Consider the following 20,410-nt stretch of genomic DNA (forward strand, 5'->3'; position numbering starts at 1 on the left):
GAAGTGCCATCTTCTCTCTGTTCACTATAGAGACTGGATGCATAGTGAATATTAATACTCTCAAAGGAAGCAACTTTAACTGGTACCTCTTATACCTCCAGATGCTTTATGTGTGTCACAGCTAGAAATTGTGCAAAGCAACAAACTAATGTATGCATTTAAGTCAAGAAAAAATTAATTACCTTTACTTCTTACCTTTAATAGGGGAATTCAATGTAAATGTTTTTTTCTGACTTGTAGGTTTGAAACTTTTACATTTTCAAAATTACAAGATATATTTTCAAAACAACATGCATAATTAAAAGATGTAAGAAAAAATAACAAATTTTCACTAATTACAAATTTATTTTTATTTTCAACTTAGAAAATAGAAGCTGAACAATAAAAATAATATTATAAATCAACATAAAAAATTATAAATAGAAATGTAAAACTATTTTGATAAAAACAGATATTTACTCACTTTGGAACGAGGTAGGGAGGCATCAATTTTAGCAGCTTCATTCTTCAGTTGTTGACGAATCCTAGCACACCTTTGTGCCCTAATATCCATCTTATTAGTTTCATAATAAACTGCATCCAGCTGTTTATTATGTTCCATTTCTTTTATTAACTGTGCTTTTCGCCAGTCTTTAAATCCCTGATGTATCCTCTGGAAAATAACTCAATTAAAAAAAATGTACTAAATGTTATATCTATATCATCACTATAATAGTTGTAAATATATATTTAGCTGACTTGCCATAACAAAATCTTTCTTCATTGGAAGATCTTTTTAACATGTTATTTACATCCTATTCAGGGGTACTCCTGTAAACTCCTAAATAAAAATACTCTTTTTAAATTTATACTCTCTTTTACAGTATATGTGAATATTATGTCACATAATATGTCAATATGTGAATATTTCTGTACTATGAGACTAGATGATTATGAACATCAAGTTTTTTTTAAATTTCTATCTTCATTCTGAAGCGATTTTATAACAAAGATATATGTTATGGCTGTTATTTACATGATGAAAAGTAAATAAATAACATACAGCATCAATGATAATACTGATACAATAATAATACTAATATTGATAATACTAATACAATGATAATATTGGAGACTGGATACTGATATCTTACTTATTTGCAAATTTTACAGCATAAAAAAAATCAACATTTTAACATGCATAAACAAAATTCCATATACAAAAAAAAAATTTCAATTATATTTAATATACTGCATATCAGGGTTACCTGATATTTTTAAGGAGGTTACCATTCACAATTGAGCCAACAGTAACTCTACTAATAAAAAATTGTGCAATAATGAGCTACAAAACAAACTTCCTGAAGAATAATTTCTTTGTAATTTGAATCTAAACTATTTAAAGAAAAAAATAGTCAGTTTCATAATGCTGATCAATGAATCTTTAATATGTTGCTGGATAGCGACTGTTGATATAACAACTTCATATAAAACTTAACATTTCTTAACGATTATCTGAATCAAATTTATTTAATATTTTAATAATATATTAAATAAATCACATCATAATGCTTTCAGTTACTTTTGAAACCATCTTCAGCATTTGATACTGGTGATCTCCAGTCTCTCTTCTCTTTTTTCTGTTTAGCCTCTGGATAAGGTACTACTTTAGAGGATGAATGAGGATGATATGTATGAATGTAAATGAAGTATAGTCTTGTACAGTTTCAGGTTGAACATTCCTGAGATGCATGTTTAATTGAAACCCAACCACCACAGAATACCAGTATCCATGAACTATTATTCAAATATGTATGTAACTGCCTTTACTACGATTTGAACCTTAGAACTCTCGATTTTGAAATCACCTGATTTGTGATGACAAGTTAACCACTAGATTAGCCCACTGATCTTCAGCCTGGTGTTGTCTTCTGTTACTGCTCGCATATTTTTTGTGCTTGGAAGACCGCATTTGGAATATCAATTTAAATGTTGCATTTGAAATGTCAGTTCTTTTAACATATTATTGCTGTATTCTTGAATACATCTTATAATATTGGGTGTGTGGTGGTTCTATTTTATGTATATGAAAAATAAAAATTGGGTATTACCTGTGATATCCATGGGCAGTAAAATATAGGTTTAATTAAAAATGGCACTGACATAAAGACGTATTTTATTTGTGTAAAGTGAAAAAGTAAATCATGGTAAAATATCAGTAAGATAACAAATTATAGACAAGTAAATATGAAAATATAAAAGTAAAAATAAAATATATTTTTAAAAATACAAAAATAAATCATAATAAAATATCAGTAAAACAACATATTATAGACAAGTAAATTGAGGTTATATCAATTAAATATTTCTCTTCCTCCAATTTGTGCGTTTTGTTGAAAAACTCCATACAAAAGTAGGGGTTCTTCACATTAGTCGCAAAATGTAGATACTTGCTTTGTGTTTCTTTTGGCATAAGAACGTCCTTTTCACGAGCAAACAACAACCACTGCAGTCTCCTTTTTAGTCATCCATTCTGAAGCCTTACACTAAATTTTATAAGTCTCTGTTGGGATGGACCACTTCTGCACCTAGAGGTTGAGATAGGAGTAAGATTACTTACTTCAACTCCAGTAAGTGACTCAATCATAGCTTCTCTGAACTCAGCAATTAAATTTTTTTCTCCCTAAAAATAGTCAAGGGATTTACCACTGATGTACTCAAAAGAAGTTCAAAAGCAACTTTGTGAAACCATTTGATGGTTCGTCTTAAAATAGCTCACCATTTGATCTGATACATCAACTCCTTTTTTGAGGCGATTGTATGCTAAAATCATCTTTGGTTTAATAACTTATTCGCATAATTCGAACATCTTAATAACATACTTTGAAGCTTTATCTTTGATATACTGTTTTATTGATAAGTGTCCTTGAAATAGTATTGTAGATTTATCCATTACAACCCATTCACCTGGATGTTTACTACTCTTATACTTATCTCCTATAACCTTACACAAATGCCTAACTTTATGTAATTTGTTGTCTGGTGGAGCATTCTCATTATTAGCAAAATGGATAAATCTGACTATATCTTAAAATACTCCTTGGCATTATTGGTGGGACAAACCCATTCTTATAATTTTTTTTGTTGGCTCCAGTAGTTCCTTATTTTAGGAAATTTTATCATACTCATGTATATTATAATGCCTAAAAAGCGTTTCATTTCTACTACAGAAACTGGTAACCATCCACTTCTCTTGCAACTACCCTCATGGTTTGTTTCACAGACTAATAAATCCATGACTTCATTATCAAGGAACAACCTGTATGCCATTATAGATACAAGATTTTCTTCATCATAAAATGAATAAACTGAAGTATTTCCAGTATATTGAAAGTTTTGTCTGTTATTACCTGTGTAAGCGTTCCAATCCTCAATCACCTTAGGTTGGCATTGATTTTTCCTACCTCCACAGCCAACCCTACTCCTGCCACTGCGACTTCCTATACTCCTATCTGAAAGACATCCTAGTTGAGTTGTAGGATCTGTAGGCTCCAAATATGGATCGCTCTTGTCATCAGTTAAAGAATCACTGGAACCTTCTTCATTCTCTGTTTCTTAAAACATTCTCTTGGAGAAGGAGCAACTGGTTGAGAAGAATTATGATGTATAAGCTCCAAAGATTCAACACCAAATTCATCATTTGAATTATTGAAATCTTGTTCTTCTAATGATTTGTTGTAATTATCATTACTCGATTGTTTGTTACTGCTTGTAACAACACGCTGACTTGAAGAATATGTGTGATCAATATCCATACACACTGCTTCATTAAGATTATCTTTAATGAATTCTAATTGATTATTGTCATCTGATTCCTGATCAAGATATGGTGAACTAGAAAATTCTAAAAGAGTTGCAATTATTTTATTGGAATACATCATATAAAACTGTCAATCACAACAAAGAAAGAATGCTGGTATTACTTGTACAGGTTAGTAAAACAGCCGGTATTGAAACAACTGATTTACAGGGATAAAACAACTAATAAACAAGGATATAATATGAGGAATGTGTGTTTCACCCGTGATGCCCATGGGCACCTGAGAATAAATCATTATCATTTGCCTATGGGTATCACCTGTCATACCCAATTTTTTTTAAATGTAAACTAACCTATTAATATCACCCATAAACAATACATAGACCCAGAGATATAAAAAACACACATATACTAGGAATACCTTTGGGCTCTAACGACTACACAAAATAAGAGTTTGTGGGTGGAAGAGATTGTTACTAGGATATTGAGGGTGATGCCCATGGTAATGAACATGTTAATTACCAGTACATGAAAAAACCATTTCATTAATAAAAGACTACAAATTAGTGATAAATGACATCACTAAAAATTATAGAATTTATATAAATTTATTAATACTGTAAAAAAAATGTTCAGTGAAATTAATATTATTCTAAGAAGCATAAACAGCCTTAGCTAGTTTCAATCAGTAACTTTGCAACAGTTGTTGATAAACTTTAAGAAAAACACACACACACACCTATAAACTCATTATTTTACAATACAATAATTAAAAAAGTTAAACCAACATGAAACTACAAGGATGAAGTTCCAATTTATAAAGCTGCTTACACTCACCATTTTTTATTTCTTAGGTAGAATTCTGGCTTTATTAATTGCTGAAATACACAAACTTGACGGAATTGATTTTCTAGATTCTGTTTTAAGAAACGTTACTAATAAACTCGGAAGTACGTAAACACTTTACAGTAGTTCATAACAATATACAGACTGAAATTAAAGAAAACACAGTAACAAATATGTATCTAATACCAATATTAGCACATAAGGCATATATTCTTAATTTATTAAGTATTTTCCGACAATAATAAAAAACTAAATATTTTACGCTGGTAAAATTATGTTAGGCAAGTACATACAGGTTATGTCTTTCTTATCGAAACAGTTAAAAAAAATATAAACTATCACATGAAGAAACTACTTTCCAGCAAAAATTTTCATAACCATTACAATAATTTTTGTACCATAACATGAAATGTTATTTTTTTACAAAAGTAGATTACTACAGAAAGCAGAATTTAAAATAAACAAACACCATAAAGAAACTAACAGGTCTGCCAACAGTAATTATGTATCTTTGTTGAGGTACCAGTTATTAAAATACTTTAAGAGATACCTTTTATATTATCGTTTGTTTTAGTTGCATCGAACGAGAAAAGAAGAAAGATGCCGATAGATTAGATTAATATTCAATATTTTTTTTTTTAAATCGTGTCAACATTATTTCTTATTAAGTGAGTTGAGAAACGTATGATGTAAAGTCATAAGAACTGTCGGAGGACTCGAACAGCTGCAGCTCGTTTCGTAAGAATTATAATGATAGCAGTTCGTGTCAGAAATGTGCAATTATTGCCTCTACAAGGCAATACTCTACTCTATTGTAAAATAATACAGTTATTTCAGTTGTAGATATTAAAGTGCTGTTAACAGTGTTAATTCAGGAAAAGTAGACATACGGGACATTTCTTTTCTGCTAGGTAGTCTTGAAATCCTTGAATTATTTTTCTCTCGGGAAGTCGAAAACACTATTACAAATCTTTTTAACTTCATTCTCTACAAGTTATGGCAGGGATGTTTGGCCAGGAAGAAAGATACAGCAATTAGTTGTTCTATAAATATCACTGTCCTCATTGTTGAGTAGTTTGTTTTTCATTCGCTACTTTAAGTTTTCATAAAAGAAATAGAATACTATCTTATGTTTTTGTCACTTGGAAATTGACACCTCCGAATTTTAATTCTTCCCATGCTTTAAGACTGGAGTAAAAAGATCCTGTATTTTGTATTTAATTTCCTGTTTTCAAATACAGATAATTGTGTTTTTATTTTTATGGTAGATTCATGGAAGTCATGAGTCTGTCCAGACTGAAATAAGATAGCTCCTGCAGTAAGTCGCATATTAAAGCTAAATCCAAAGTGAAATCAGGATAAGTAATTTTCTGTAGAAGATTGTCAAACATTTTTTTCTCATTGTTGTCTCTTGTTTTATCACACAACATAAGTGAAATGTAAAAATGAAGCATTATTGATCTTTTTTATTTCTTTTTAACCCCCAGGACCACCATTATTGATTTAGAGGATGAGATGAAATTGCCAGTTTTGTAGTGTGTGAAAATGATATGTGCCTGACCAGGATTTGAAAATGAGACCTCTGAAAGAAAGGTTGAGACACTCCCACTCCAATCATAGAGACAAGCACATACTTTTGAATTTAGAGGCAGCCCATTGGGTAATCAGAACTCTGCCAATTTTCAGTGTAACTCAATTTCTTCTACATACTTTCTTAATTACCTGGAATTTCTTTGTGACTGAAGATGCAGAGTATACAAGTTATTGGGGGAAAAATTTAAATAACTGATTTTTGAAGGCAAGACTTTCTTGATTATATCTCTCACTGACAATCCCAGTTTGTGGTTGGAATAGTATCAACTAACAATTTGTGCAAATTTTTGCCTTATTAGTGGAGAAACACCTTTCTTCATAGCTAACATTACTGCTGCCCCATCTGTTGCAACAGTATTATGGTTTTTCTTCTAAAGGTCTTCATGAAATCCTAAAGTTTGTGAATCATCAAAGGTTTAATTATTTTATCTGCAACTATATTTTCAAGTTTGACTGTATCAAGGAAGATTTTAGTTGGGTCTTCATCAGGAGATACTGTTTTAAAATAAATAATATTTTTTTTTTTGGGGGGGGGGGGCAAAAAATGCTTTTGTGTTATCATTGTCTAAAAATAGATAATCAGAGGTAAATGTCTGATTGCAGTGCTCTCATCCAGAAGGAGGAAATCTCACAATTTGTTTCAATTAATCTTTTTTTTTTACAGTGGCTTTTATTTCTGTTGCAAATGTTCACAGAAGCAAATCTGAAATGGAGAATGTGGCTCATGTTAAGTCCATTTAGTTCTTTTACATAAATTTTTAATTCAAATCGTGAAAAGCTTGGCTCTTTTTGGCAATTTTATAAGCTGTCCTAAAAACATTAGCTGTTATTAATTTTTCATTCTCTGAGAGTTTCTTATAAACAGCATCTAAAGATATTTCTTTTCCAGAAGCCAGTATCTAAATAGCAGCTTTATGAGTTGAATTTCTCTATGATAAATAGTTTCTTGCAAAGAGATATTTGAGTAGCTTTACTTCCTCTGAATCAAGACACTGACGCAGTTGACCATTGCTGCAAAATATTTATGCCTTGTTTAATTCTTTCTAGTTTTCCACTACTTTTTCTCCATTTTTCCCATTTTTATGGGGTTTCTCCTAGTACCCATCTCTTTTAAGCTTTGCATTTCAATTTTTTGTTCTTCACAATTAACTGCTTGTACCTTTAACAAAAATTGTATTTTTGTTTAAGTGTCCAACAGTCAAGGATATCACATACTCTTCTGAAACAGGAGGTACCACTACTCATGTTAGGCACTATGGAATAAAGTTCTTCTCTTCTTTCTGTATGTTCACCACTAAACACAATTTCTTTCCCACCAAAAGTTTTGGAAAATGTCAACTTTTTATTCAAAGGGGGTGAAAAGAACTGAATTATTCTTTGGAGTCATTCTGATTTCACTTGTATTCAAGAATATACAACAACCAGCAACTAACCAAAAACAACAGGAAGAAATATGTGACATCTGGGAAATTATGTCAATGCTTCAGTCATAGCTGACAGGGTCACTAATGTAAACTATGTAAATAAGCTAATGGTAAATAAGTAAATTTGTAAATACGGCAGTGCTTTAATTTTTACCATAATGAAATGTTTAATTATAATCTTTTTCTTCAGACAGTGAAAGTGTAATGGTACATGTCCTAGAGTGTTTCCACAAAAACTCACCCCGAGAGTTAGGTGAATTAATTTTCTTGAATCCCCCCTCTCCATGATTTATGTGTACATCAAAACAAAATTAAATTGTTTTATTTTGTATTATCGATAAGGAGTTATTTTTATAGTTTTCTTCAATATTAATAAACAGAAATCTTGCATAAGTCATTTTTGGATATCATTAGTTGGCTTAATACTTGCATGTTTGAATAAAAAAAAAAACTGAAATGTTTATTTATACAAACTGTGTAGAAGAACCTTTCAACCCTTACTCATGTTATGTATAGTAAGAAAGCCATTAAACCTTAATGACTGTTAATGTACTGGTTCCTATATCAGTAATGAAGTAACAAACTTGAGGCTACTATTTGAAGTAATTAGGAAAAAACATTTCTTTGTTATATTTATGATTGTGGTGATTAAAATTGCTTAAAATACAGGCTTTTGAAAGTTGATGTAGTATTAACTGAACTCATTAAGTTTTTAAAATGTTCTTCTGAACAAAATTTAATAGTTACAAAGAGGGAATAAAACAGGATATTGAGAGATTGAAATAAAAAAATATTAGTCTAAATTTTAAAACCATAGGAAGAGGAAATTACTACTTCAGCATCTACCACAGAAAATAAAAAGATGCCTTAAAACAGAGATAACTGATGAAGGAGTAGAGACTTTAAATAATGAATAGTGCCGAAACTAACTAACTGGTCTCAGGTCAACCATTTCTAAGAAGATGTGTGGTTAATTGAAACCCAACCACCAAAGAACACCGGTATTTGCGATCTAGTATTCACATCTTTGGGATGAACTGGACTACTATGTTAATATCTTTTGTGTATTTCACTGTACACACAGTACAGTATAGATGGAGAAGCTACAAATACAAATTTAACAAATTTCCTGTAAAACCGTATCTCAAAATTAAAAAAAATAATGTAATTTCTAATAATCCTTTATTCTTTGTATCATTAAATAATGTGAGAAAAATTATTCTAAGTATTTCATAATTTTAGCTAAAACTTTGTAATTCATATACTATAAATAACTGAAGTGCTTTAAAGCATTTACAAAGAGGGTGTAATTTAACTCTTCAACAGTACAATTATGAAAGGTCAAGTTGCATTTCCTTCATACTTTTCATAAAATTCCTGCTTCAAATAATACTGTTTAGAATGTAAAGTACAATAGAATTTTACAGCCAGAGTTCATATTTATTAAGAGTAATTTTTTACTCATTTGTCGCAAAGTTTGATAATTTATTTATAAATATATACAAAATATAAAATTTATGGTGGAATATGAACCATTTTTAATACTATCTACTTATTCAAGCTAGTAAAACAATAAATACAAATTTTTCAAAAATATTTAAACTTTATTCTTACTGTAATTTTTAACATAAAAACTAAGACTCTGACAGTTATATTTACAAATAACAGTTCACCTTTAATTTTAATATTTACTTTATTTAATTTTTACTAATTAAAAACTTTCTAACTAATTATTGATCCAATTAAATAAAACAGTTTCAGATTTTTAAAGTATGCAAATCAATTAGAATATGAAAACACAATTATGCTGACTATTATTGATAAATAACAACTACTAAATTTTAACTCTAAAAAAGTTATTTTTACTGTTTTATACAGAGTTGACTGTCCAGTTGTCAATTAATCACTAATGAATTTACGTGATTCTAAGGTAGCTCTCTCATGGCCTTGAACTTCCCTTCATTATAACAAAAAATTTATTCTATACAAATATTTCAATGATTCTCAAAAAAGTACAATATCCAATAGCATTTTGGTTAAATTAGGTGCATACCTTCTGGTCAGAATAATTCATTCTTCTGGTTGGTTAAAAAATGGGAAATAGTGTGGTGGGTTGAAATGTATCGTATTTGGATTGGTCGGAACCATTCAGTACTATTGGTGTAAATCTGAGAGTTTTTCTGATTAATTGAATGGATTCGTTGTTCTGATTCATTAAGTAAATGCGGTATTCCGATTGGTTGGAAATTATTGTAGTTTGAAAAATTTAGCATCTTCGGAAGAGTTGCTTGTTGAGGACAATGAAAATTAAATTGAATCTTTGATACACTAGTTTGAATGTTTAGGACAAATGTGTTATTCTTAGTGCTTTTGTTCTGTCGAGATTACAATCGTTTACTGTGATTGGGACATATATTTCATTCTATATTTTTAATACACAGGCAATTTGAATTTCGATCTACACGACTGTATACATGCAAGCACGTACATACATACAAACTGATACAACTGAAAAACACGGAAGACCCTTAAGTAAGTTCTTTACACGGAAACAGTGTAAAGTTAAAAAAGTGAAATAAAACTCAAAACTAATATCACAGATGGAGTCTTTAAAATATAAAAGCTAAAATAATAGAAAAGGAAACTATATAAAATTTAACTAATTCCGATACGAAGTGCAAAAGGCTCCCTACTCGGATAATAAAGTTAAAGACATAGAACCAAAAAAAATCAAAATTGAAAGTAAGGGGAAAAAATTATCAAAAACTCTTCTTGCGTAAAAAAACATATATGACAATATTACATTTTTTGCAGTAACCTAGTACTACGCAAAAACAAACATCCAGTTCAAAATTTCATTATCATTGTACAAGATACCACGGATGTTTCTGGGTAGATTAAATTTACGACGCAACGCCGCATAACATATGCAGTCTATGAGTATGTGGTGCACAGTCATGCGGCAGTTGCATCATGTGCATAGGGGTGCGTGTCCTCCTGACATTAGGTACTCGTGTGTGACCCTCTGATGTCCTATCCGCAATCGGCAGAGGACTACTTCTTCACGTCGAGTTTTTTTGCATGAGGAGTCCCATGGCAACACAGAATTTGAATTTAATCAGAGTTTGTTAATAAACATTTATTCTTGATTTATTTAATATGAAAGTGAAATTATTTTTCTTTTTTTTAGTACATTTTTAAATATATTTGTATTGGAAAATTTTTCCAAACAATTTATACTAAATTCAATAATTTCCAAATAGTGAAATTTCGCTACATTTTTTAGTAATTTTTTCTGTAGTTAAATAAAAGCGTATTTAAAAAAATAATTTAATTTTTTTTATCTAGTGACTAACGGAATATAATTCTTAATCGTTGGTTTTAAGTTAACCTTTCAGCAATAATACTGATGTTTACAATTTCTTGATATTAATGTAAGAAAACTATGTATTTACCAAATCTTTTTATAATTAATAATCCATTGATTATGATTTTTATTTTTTCCTGTAGTTCTTCGAGAGTTCTTTTAATTATTATTTAAAAAGAAAAGACCACCATTTAAAATTTGATTGCAAAAATAAAACTGTGATTTATTATTGATGTCAGATTTTTAACGCTCATTAAAAAATAAATATATAAATTTCTTCAAGAAAAATTATTCTTAATATACAAAAAAAGCCGAAAAATACATCTTATAAGAAATATGTTTAAATTACAGTTACGTAGTTCCTTATTGTAGCCTGGAGTAACACCCATAGTTTTTTCCTGTTTACCATCCGGGAATCACCGTCAGATATTAGTTCAAAGGATCAATGAGGATGATATGTATGAGTGTACGTGAAGTGTAGTCTTGTACAGTCTCAGGTCGACCATTTCTAAGAAGATGTGTGGTTAATTGAAACCCAACCACCAAAGAACACCGGTATTCGCGATCTAGTATTCAAATCTGTGTAAATGTAACTGCTTTTACTAGGATTTGAACTCTGAAACTCTCGACTTCGAAATCAGCTGATTTGCAAAGACGCGTTCACCACTAGACCAACCCGGTGGGTTAACACCCATAGTTTAGCCGACTGTCGCGCTACATGTTTATACATGATAAGTAAGTAGAAAAGATTTTAACAAGATGTACCACAAGCAAGACGGAGTAATTTCTTAGCTTTCGAATTTATTATTTTTTTTGTTGATTAAATCTACTTTACTGGGATGATTTGTTCCAAATCATCATTAGAAATCAAGACATTTAAAACCAAAATGATGATTCCACTTCACGATGATTTGTGTGATAATTGAAATAAATAAAAAGTTTGAACTGAAAATTCTTTTGCAATAGTTTTATATGGAACAAAAAGATAACATTCAAACACGATCAATCTAGTTAGAAATAACTAATTGTAATAAGGATAGCTCCAAAAATTATGTTACATATTAACTATGAAATCTGTGGTGTTTTGAAATTCTCTATTTAATAGGTTATGATATATCGAGTACTTGAACGAGATTGAAATAAGTATAGTTTAGCTTCTATTTTATTATAATTTTTTTAATTTCACTCATTCGAGCTACATGTTTGTAAACTAGTTTGCGAATTAACGATTCAGTAACGTAATGTATTACTAGATATGAAAGTTCGCTATAAAATAAGACTTGTTCATATTTTTTTTTCTTCTAACCTCCGGGTTCACCGTTAGGTATTGCTTCAGAGGATGAAATGAATGATTTGTAGCGTGTGTGAAAATGCCATGTCTGACCGGGATTCGAACCCGGGACCTCCGGATGAAAGGCCGAGACACTAACACTCACCCTACACATAATTTGTAAGTTATACGCCCCACTAAGTAACATAGTAATCTGAAAAAAATTAAACCTACCAGAATTTAACAAAATTCAGTAAGAATATCGGTTAAAGAACCATTCAGATTGGCCAAACGGTTCTCATGCTTTAAGCGAACATCGTTCTATACATACTTAATTCATCCGGAAATTCAAATTTGATTATAATTATTAATTAACAAAGACAAATATTATTGCTGATTATTTAACATAGGTGGCGACTTTGTAATAATAGATTATTACTTTATATATTATTACAATAATAAAATAGAGCAAAAAATATTATTCTTATCTTATTTTTGTTAAGAAAAACAGTAGTTATCAAATTAGTTGACAGAACTTGATGGTTAAAAACAGGATTGTTTTATGGTAACTCGGACTGTTATATCTGATTTGTAGAGCCGTAAGTATGAGTGAGTAAGACAGATTGTTTGACTCGCATCAGTGGCAATGAAACTTCAGTCTAGACGCAGGCTTTACGTATGGATAAGAGGATTGCTATTTATAAATTCACTATCACGAGAAATCTATAAAGATAAAACTAGCTTCAGATAATCTAGAACTTCTCTTGTTTACCCTACAAGAGATTGAAATTATGCTAAAATTTACGGATATACAAGTGGGATAGCTGGGGAGTGATTATTTTAGATATACTTTTGTTTGGATTTTTCTTTTTATTGAAAAGCTTGTGATGAAAATTTGTAACAATAAATTATCAATTAGAGAACCTTTGATTAATATCTTTTAAACTGCAGCCAGAATTGAGGAGAAGCGCTTTAAAATAAGTAATTAAAAAAATTAATAATTTTATGAAAATTGTCTGCAGGTTCCGAAAATAAAAAAAATTTGTATTCTTTAAACGAGTAGCAAGAAAGATTCAAAAATATTATGAACTATCTTTTTAACCGACTTCAATGAAACAACAAAGTTAAAAATTCAATGAATGGTATAAGTTTTCAATTCGTATGTGTGTTCAAGTCTTTCTCATCAAATGAGGATTTCAATGATTTTTTTTTATCAAGGAAGTTCGTGGAGGTTTTATTGTAAATTTTTTCCGTATAACTTGGATAAAAGGTTAAAAAAAAGTAATTATCTATGTGAGCTATTATAAATATTGTTTCACTTTTAAAAAATATATATTCATTGTTGTTTTAAAGTTGGATATCTGGACAAGTTAATTATACGTTTCTTATTTACATAAATATTTGGATAAAATACTTGGATTATTTTTTATCCAAATATCCGACCATAATAATTGTTATTATTGTATTATTTTAAGGTAATAATATATAGCCTGAAGTTAAAAAAAAATTCTCACAAAAAAATGAACAATTCAACAGTAAAACTGCTCATTTTGATTTTTTTCTGTTAAGTGTAATTCTACTTTCAAATAATTTTTTAGTTTCTTCCCTGTACAGGTGTCTCATGAAGAAAAAGAGAAACTTTCAGGATATGTTCTACTGGTGAAAATAATGAAAGAAGTCCATATAAACATAGGTCTGGAAACGCTTTTTTTTCGAGTTACGGCTAGTGAAAGATTTCGTCCGGATTTCAGCTCTTTTAATAAAAAGAAGTCCTACTGTAATTTTTGAGACCCACAATAAGGAGTAAAGTTGGTTGTTTCTTATGAAATTTGAACTGGGAAATAGGATCAAACAGGTCCCAGAACTGTAACTCCAATAGTTTTTGATACCCGACGTAAAACAGAAAATTCAATGTCTAAAAAAAGGTTTTAGGTTTGTAGTAGAATAGGTTTGTTAAATGACTAATAAATGCGGAAGATTGCTTGAAAAAAATTGTAGAGAATTTAATCCTGAAAAAATTAATGTAAATATAGCCATAAAAAGTAAATAAAAAGTTTAAAAATCGGGTTTTTATTGAAGCAAAACAGGCGAAAAATAGACAGAAAGTCGTATTACTCTTTCTGTACCTAATAAACTTATTCTTATATAGCAAAAAAAAAAAAAAAAAAAACACAAAGTACATGAAATGATAAATGGTAACAAACCTAGTTACAGAAATTGTTGGAAATTCCCTCTTTCACAATGTACACAGCATTCTGTCCGACGTAAAATATTTCCGGTGGCTATCCGTATCATCTCAGGATCGTTTCGTATAAATTCAGGAAGCATTTCGTATTTTAATGAGTAACTCTTCTTCAGTATTAATTTTTTGTCGATATACTTTCTTTTTCATATAGCCCCAAATGAAGTAATCTAGTGGCGTTAAGTCAGGTGATTCCTGGTGGCCAGTCGATTGCTCCACCATGTAATTCAGTTCAAGAAATTAACGTTCTAGTAATTTCTACCTACTAAAGAAAAATGTGGAGTTGTACCATCGTGCTGGAAAATCATTTACAATCTAGTTTGTAAATGTAAATCCTTCAAAAGAGCTGGAAAATTTTTTTTCAAGAAATGAACTTTTGCATCTCCCGTAAAGTTTCATTGAAACAAACGGTCCCAGAATTTTGTCATAAATAATGCGATACCAAACATTAATGTGAAATCTATGTTGGAATCTAGTTTCCACAGTATTATATGGATTGTCATCGCTCCATAAATGACTATTTTTAGAATTGAAGACTCCGTTTATCATAAAAATGGCTTCGTTAGTAAATAAAATTGAATTTACCTTGTCAGCGTTGTCTAGAAGCCAATGACAGAAATTTAACCGCTGTGGGTAATCTATTGGCCGAAAATTTTGAACCTTCTGCAGGCGGAAAGGATAAAAATTTTCGTTCCGTAGGAGCGAAAATTTTGTTTTTTGACAAACTTTGTTTGTTTTGTTTTTTTGACAAACCAGGGCGTTTGTTTTTTGACAAACCACTTTGACAAACCCACTTTGTTGACAAACCCACTTTTTTGACAAACCCACTTTGTTTTTTGACAAACCAGGGCGATGTGAAATTCGCTTTGTAATAGTGCCTGGGCTGCGTTGATAATTCTGAATTACACAATGTTCATCCTCAACACGATAATTTACTTGGCGTTCAACAGAATACGAACACATTGGAAATGACTCTTTCGTTCATAAATGCTGATACATCAAAGTATGTTTAAAAAGAATGCTTAAAAAAGAATATTTATTAGGTACAGAAAGAATATAGACTTTCTGTCTATTTTTCGTCTGTTTTACTTCAATAAAAACCAGATTTTTAAAAGGGTTTATTTTTTTTATGGCTATATTTACATTAATTTTCTCAGGATTAAATTCTCTACAATTTTTATTACGCAATCTTCCGCATTTATTAGTCATTTAACAAATCTATTGTACTACAAACCTAAAACTTGTTTTTCGACATTGAATTTTGTGTTTTACATAGGATATCTTAAAAACTACTGGAGTTACAGTTCTGGGTACTGTTTTATCTTATATCCCAGCTCAAATTTTATAAGAAACAACCAACTTTACTCCTTAATGAGGGTCTCTAAAATTACAGTAGGACTTCTTTTTATTAGAAGAGCTGAAATCCGGGCGAAATTTTACGCTAGCCTTAACTCAAAAATAAAGCGTTTACAGACCTATATTTATGTGAAAATTTTCATTATTTTCAGCAGTAGAACATGTCTTGAAAGTTTCTCCGTTTCTTCGTTCGGACACTCTGTATTTACAAATTAAAAAGTAGATGACACGGTTCTTAACCCAGTCCTTTTTTGTACTGCAGCTTTTCTTTTTAACAATAGAATCTTAAACATTCTATTCCAGTCATTATTTGGTAAAAATTCATTTGCATATTCATATTTTTTTTGTTTCTACTTTAGTAAATATTTTATTTGTTAATTTTTAAAATAATAAATATTATAACTACGGGTAATCAACTGGAATTAAACTGGAAATCAAGATTACTCTTAAAACCAATTGTTAAAAAATTCGACTTAAACTTTGGATATATTTTAAATACAATTTTGATTTATATTTTTTCTTTAATAATCAAAACCGATAAATTTATTTCAATAATTTTTTTAAATGTAGCTATTTATTTAAAACTATCAGTAAATAAAAAAAAAAAAAAAATTAAAGTGAATGATTTATTTTATTTTTGCCGTTAAATTTTAGGAAGATGCACACAAAGTTATTTCTTAATAAAGTTTATTTACGTGTTATCTATAATTAAAACAACTTTCTTTAATATTTGCTTTGTTTCTCTTTTAATATAACAATAATAATAATAAAAAAAATAAAATAGAAAGTTATCTAAAAAGTTAAAGTTAAATTAACTTTGCTTTTGTTATGTCACATTAATTATCTTCATTTTCACGCTTTATTTTACATAATTACAAACACTGGTAGAAAGAGACTTTTAATGATTGCAGAAACCAATAACCACCTTTAGTTAAATTTTTTAAATATTTTTACTTTTAATTAAGAAAAAAAAATATCTGATAATACCTCTATTTTAATCTCATATTTAATCCTTGTTTTTAAATAATAGGAAATTAGTTTTATTTTGTTGTAAAATATAATATTGAAGTAAGTAACATTAAATTAATTTTTATTAAAAGTTTTTATCTTGCTATTATTATTATTTGTTTGCTGGAAGTACATATATTAATGAAGTGACAATTCAGTATTTTTAATATCAAAATACTGGGTAGAATAAAAAAAAGTATTAGATTTATACTGTATGGACCAAGGAAAAACAATATTCTAGTATTTTACTTTAGTTAACGTGGTAAAATACTAAAATAAATGTTGATTTAAATGTGGCTTTATAAAGAAAAATACAAATATATTATATTTTCTTTATAAATAAAAGATATTTTCTTTAAAAAGAAAATAGCTTTGTGATGTTTTAACTATTAATTCTTTATTTATTTATCCGCTTTGGCAATATCATATTGAACTAATTACAGACACCCTCCTTTTTTACGATGAAAATTTAATTTAACTGTGCTTATGAATGAAAGACAAAGAGCTACGCACTACTTACTTCTGTAGTAAGGCAGTAAAAGTTTAAACATCCGAATAAAATATAGTTTCATGAAAAAACTGTAATAAATCAAATAAGTAGTAATTCAACGTTGAGCCACCTTTTATCTTTAAATAATGGATATCCCAAAATTAACATAAGATTCAAATTGTGCTCAATTTTTCCCTGCAGGTTTGACAGCATTCTGCGAGCACTTTGTAATGTCAAAATAGAGCGCTATACAACAGAGGAACGGCTGATGATCGTTAAAATTCGTTAGAAGTACTGAAATTGTTTCACTAAGACTGTGCCCAAATTACGTAACAGTTTTGGTAGGAAAATACCCCAAATAAAACAACTGTGAAAAGACTAGCTGAAAAATTTCAATGAACAGGTTTGGTTAGCTACAAAAAAGAACAGGTTTATCTCATATCCGCCGTTCAACCGAAAAATGACTTCCGTAAACGATAATTTGGCAGTGATCAAAACCTCTGTGCACCTTCAGTACTGCAACTAAACATCTAAAAAACATAATACAGTGGATTTTAATAAAAGGTATGCATCTGCATCTTTTCAAGATTCTTCAGATGAAAATTTGAAACGCCGGGCCTTCGTCAATTTTGTGCTGGAGAATCAACAAATGGACAGCTAAAGATTTTGCTAATTATTTTTAGCGACGAGGCGAATTTCCACCTTATTCGATGTACCAATAAGAAAAATTGTAGCATTTGGGGCAAAAAAAAAAATGATCTCCGAGTCATTCAAGTGCGGCCTATGCAACTCCAACGAGCGAAGATTAGGTGTGTATTCCATACACGTGAAGTGATTAGGCCATTCATTTTTGGAAATGAGGTTGAGAATATTATGTAAATGGTGGATGTTGGCTTGAGGTGATTGTAATTTTTGTGATCCCAATTGGACTTGTCATATGAAATAATACATTTTTTTTTGCGGCAGAGATTTAATGGGCGACTCATCAACTTGTACATTAGAAAAATGAATTGGCCACCATCGTACGATCTCATATAGTGCAATTTTTTTCTCTGGGGATTAATTAAACCTATAGTTTACGGTGAAAAAATTAGAACAATTCCTGAATTGAAAGCATGAATTCGATGAGTTATCGACGGCATTTAGCCACAGTTATGCGAAAAAGTGATAAAGAATTTTTATCTAAAGAATTCGAGAATCGAATTCTTCGAGGACTTGTCAGATGTCCTTATTCTACATTTAACGGTAATGTTTTTACTTCAAATAATGTAATAACTTTGCCAACTAATAAGTCAATAAATAAATAGAATTTATGAAATTTCATACTAATTTATTCTGAGACACTGTAGAAGGCCTAAATAGGAGAATTATAGATGGATAAAGAAATTTAAAAGAGGCAAAAAACTTTTTTTTCATCTAATAGTTGTTTTTAATATATTTCTATCAATATAAATTAAAATATTTATTACAGTGATTAGATAATAGAGGTTATATGTACAATTTGATGAATGAAGGCCTTACATTTAAATTAAAATTATTGATTCCTTTCTTCTGTTTGCTGACAGTTATTTATTATTGAGTTCAAAATAACAAGCATAATATCAGTTACATTGAACAAGAATAATTTTGTTACATGGTCAATATTATGTATTTTTCAATGCTGATTCTGAATATGAAGTCAAAATTCCCCTATTGGAAAAGATTTTTTGTAATTGCCCTTCCTATTTTCCAGCAAGTACATATCGACGAACAATGCATGTATAATATATTATTTATGCAGTAGACAAGTTGCTACATAAACTATAATTTATTTGAGTTGATAAACAGCCGTGAAAAATAAGTATTATTATTATTTACACAGTAATTAAAAATTACTTAAGTAATTATGTGTAAATCACATTTACTAAATGTAATTATGTCACCCATTAGTCACACATTGCGCAGAGTATATGAATTTTGTTTTAGTGACTCTGTGCTGGATGGTATACTGTAAACAATAAACAATGTATCATGGTGGCTAAGAAAAATTTCAACTACATCAGTCAAGTAAGAGCTCTCGTGTGTATGACATTTAGTGGTACAGCTAGCTACTTTTCCTATCAATTTGTGAGTTTTTTCCTGTGAAGTCAGTGTATTTACTATATTAACGTATGTATAAATTATTTAAACTTTAGTAATATATGTTTGTAAATATATTGCAGTGAACATTTTAATAAAAATGTTGTGCAGTTGCATTAACCATCAGCAAATGTGGATGGTCAACATCACTACATTTGTGGTGAGGTAACATTAAAGTCTCATAGGAGAAATATAACACCGATGATAAAAAATCATATGAACAATGTTTTGGATGTAAAGTAGATCAGGGCAGGTCCTGGCTCCTCATATTGCTGCAATTCGTGTGTAACACTGTTGACTGGTTGGTTGAATGGATCAGTCACATGACATTGTAATTCAAAGACTTGGAGAGAACCGCAGAATCAATTCACAGAAAGATATTTTTATATAATGAAAATACCAGGGATAGCAGCTAAGACTAGACATACTATTAAATATCTTGATATTCCCTCTGCTATAAGACCGCTGCCTCAGAGTCCACAGTTTTCAATTCCAGCATCACCAAAAACATGAATTAAATGAAGATTAAGCTGTTAATGTTGAATGTTGTACTAATCTATCAGTGATGAACAAAGGAGAGCCAGACATTCAGAAAATACAAATACTGAACCACGATTAACTAATCAGTCAGAATTAAGTCTTGTTTTTGATTTAAATTTATCCAAGAATCAAGAAGAAATTTTCACATCATGACTGAAAGGATAGAATCTTTTAAAATACAGTATTAAAATAAGTGGTTTCCATGACGGGCAGTATCTATTGAAGTGTTTTTTTGCAGTATGAAGAGTTAGTTTTCTATAATGATGTGGAATCTTTACTAGAAGATTTGGGACATATGCACCGTCCTGATGAATGGCAGCTTTTTATAGACTTCTCAAAGCATAATTTGAAAGCAGT

The 20,410-nt window shown here is 29.7% G+C and overlaps 1 protein-coding gene across 2 annotated transcripts in view; it reads right to left on the bottom strand.

The window, feature by feature from the left end:
• Window positions 1-20,410, bottom strand: part of LOC142326032 (meiosis-specific nuclear structural protein 1-like) — a 608,636-nt gene that overhangs the window by 37,110 nt on the left and 551,116 nt on the right. Inside the window, exons 3-4 of one of the 2 annotated variants that reach the window (XM_075368123.1) lie at window positions 4,637-4,789; window positions 464-652 (exon numbers count right to left, since the gene is read on the bottom strand). In XM_075368123.1, the coding sequence (XP_075224238.1) occupies window positions 464-652; window positions 4,637-4,639 (192 nt within the window). In that variant the 5' untranslated portion in view covers window positions 4,640-4,789. The remainder of the gene's footprint in view (window positions 1-463; window positions 653-4,636; window positions 4,790-20,410) is intronic. The other variant, XM_075368124.1, reaches the window with a different exon arrangement.

The sequence above is a fragment of the Lycorma delicatula genome, chromosome 6, assembly GCF_047948215.1.
Source record: "Lycorma delicatula isolate Av1 chromosome 6, ASM4794821v1, whole genome shotgun sequence".
NCBI classification, from domain to species: domain Eukaryota; kingdom Metazoa; phylum Arthropoda; class Insecta; order Hemiptera; family Fulgoridae; genus Lycorma; species Lycorma delicatula.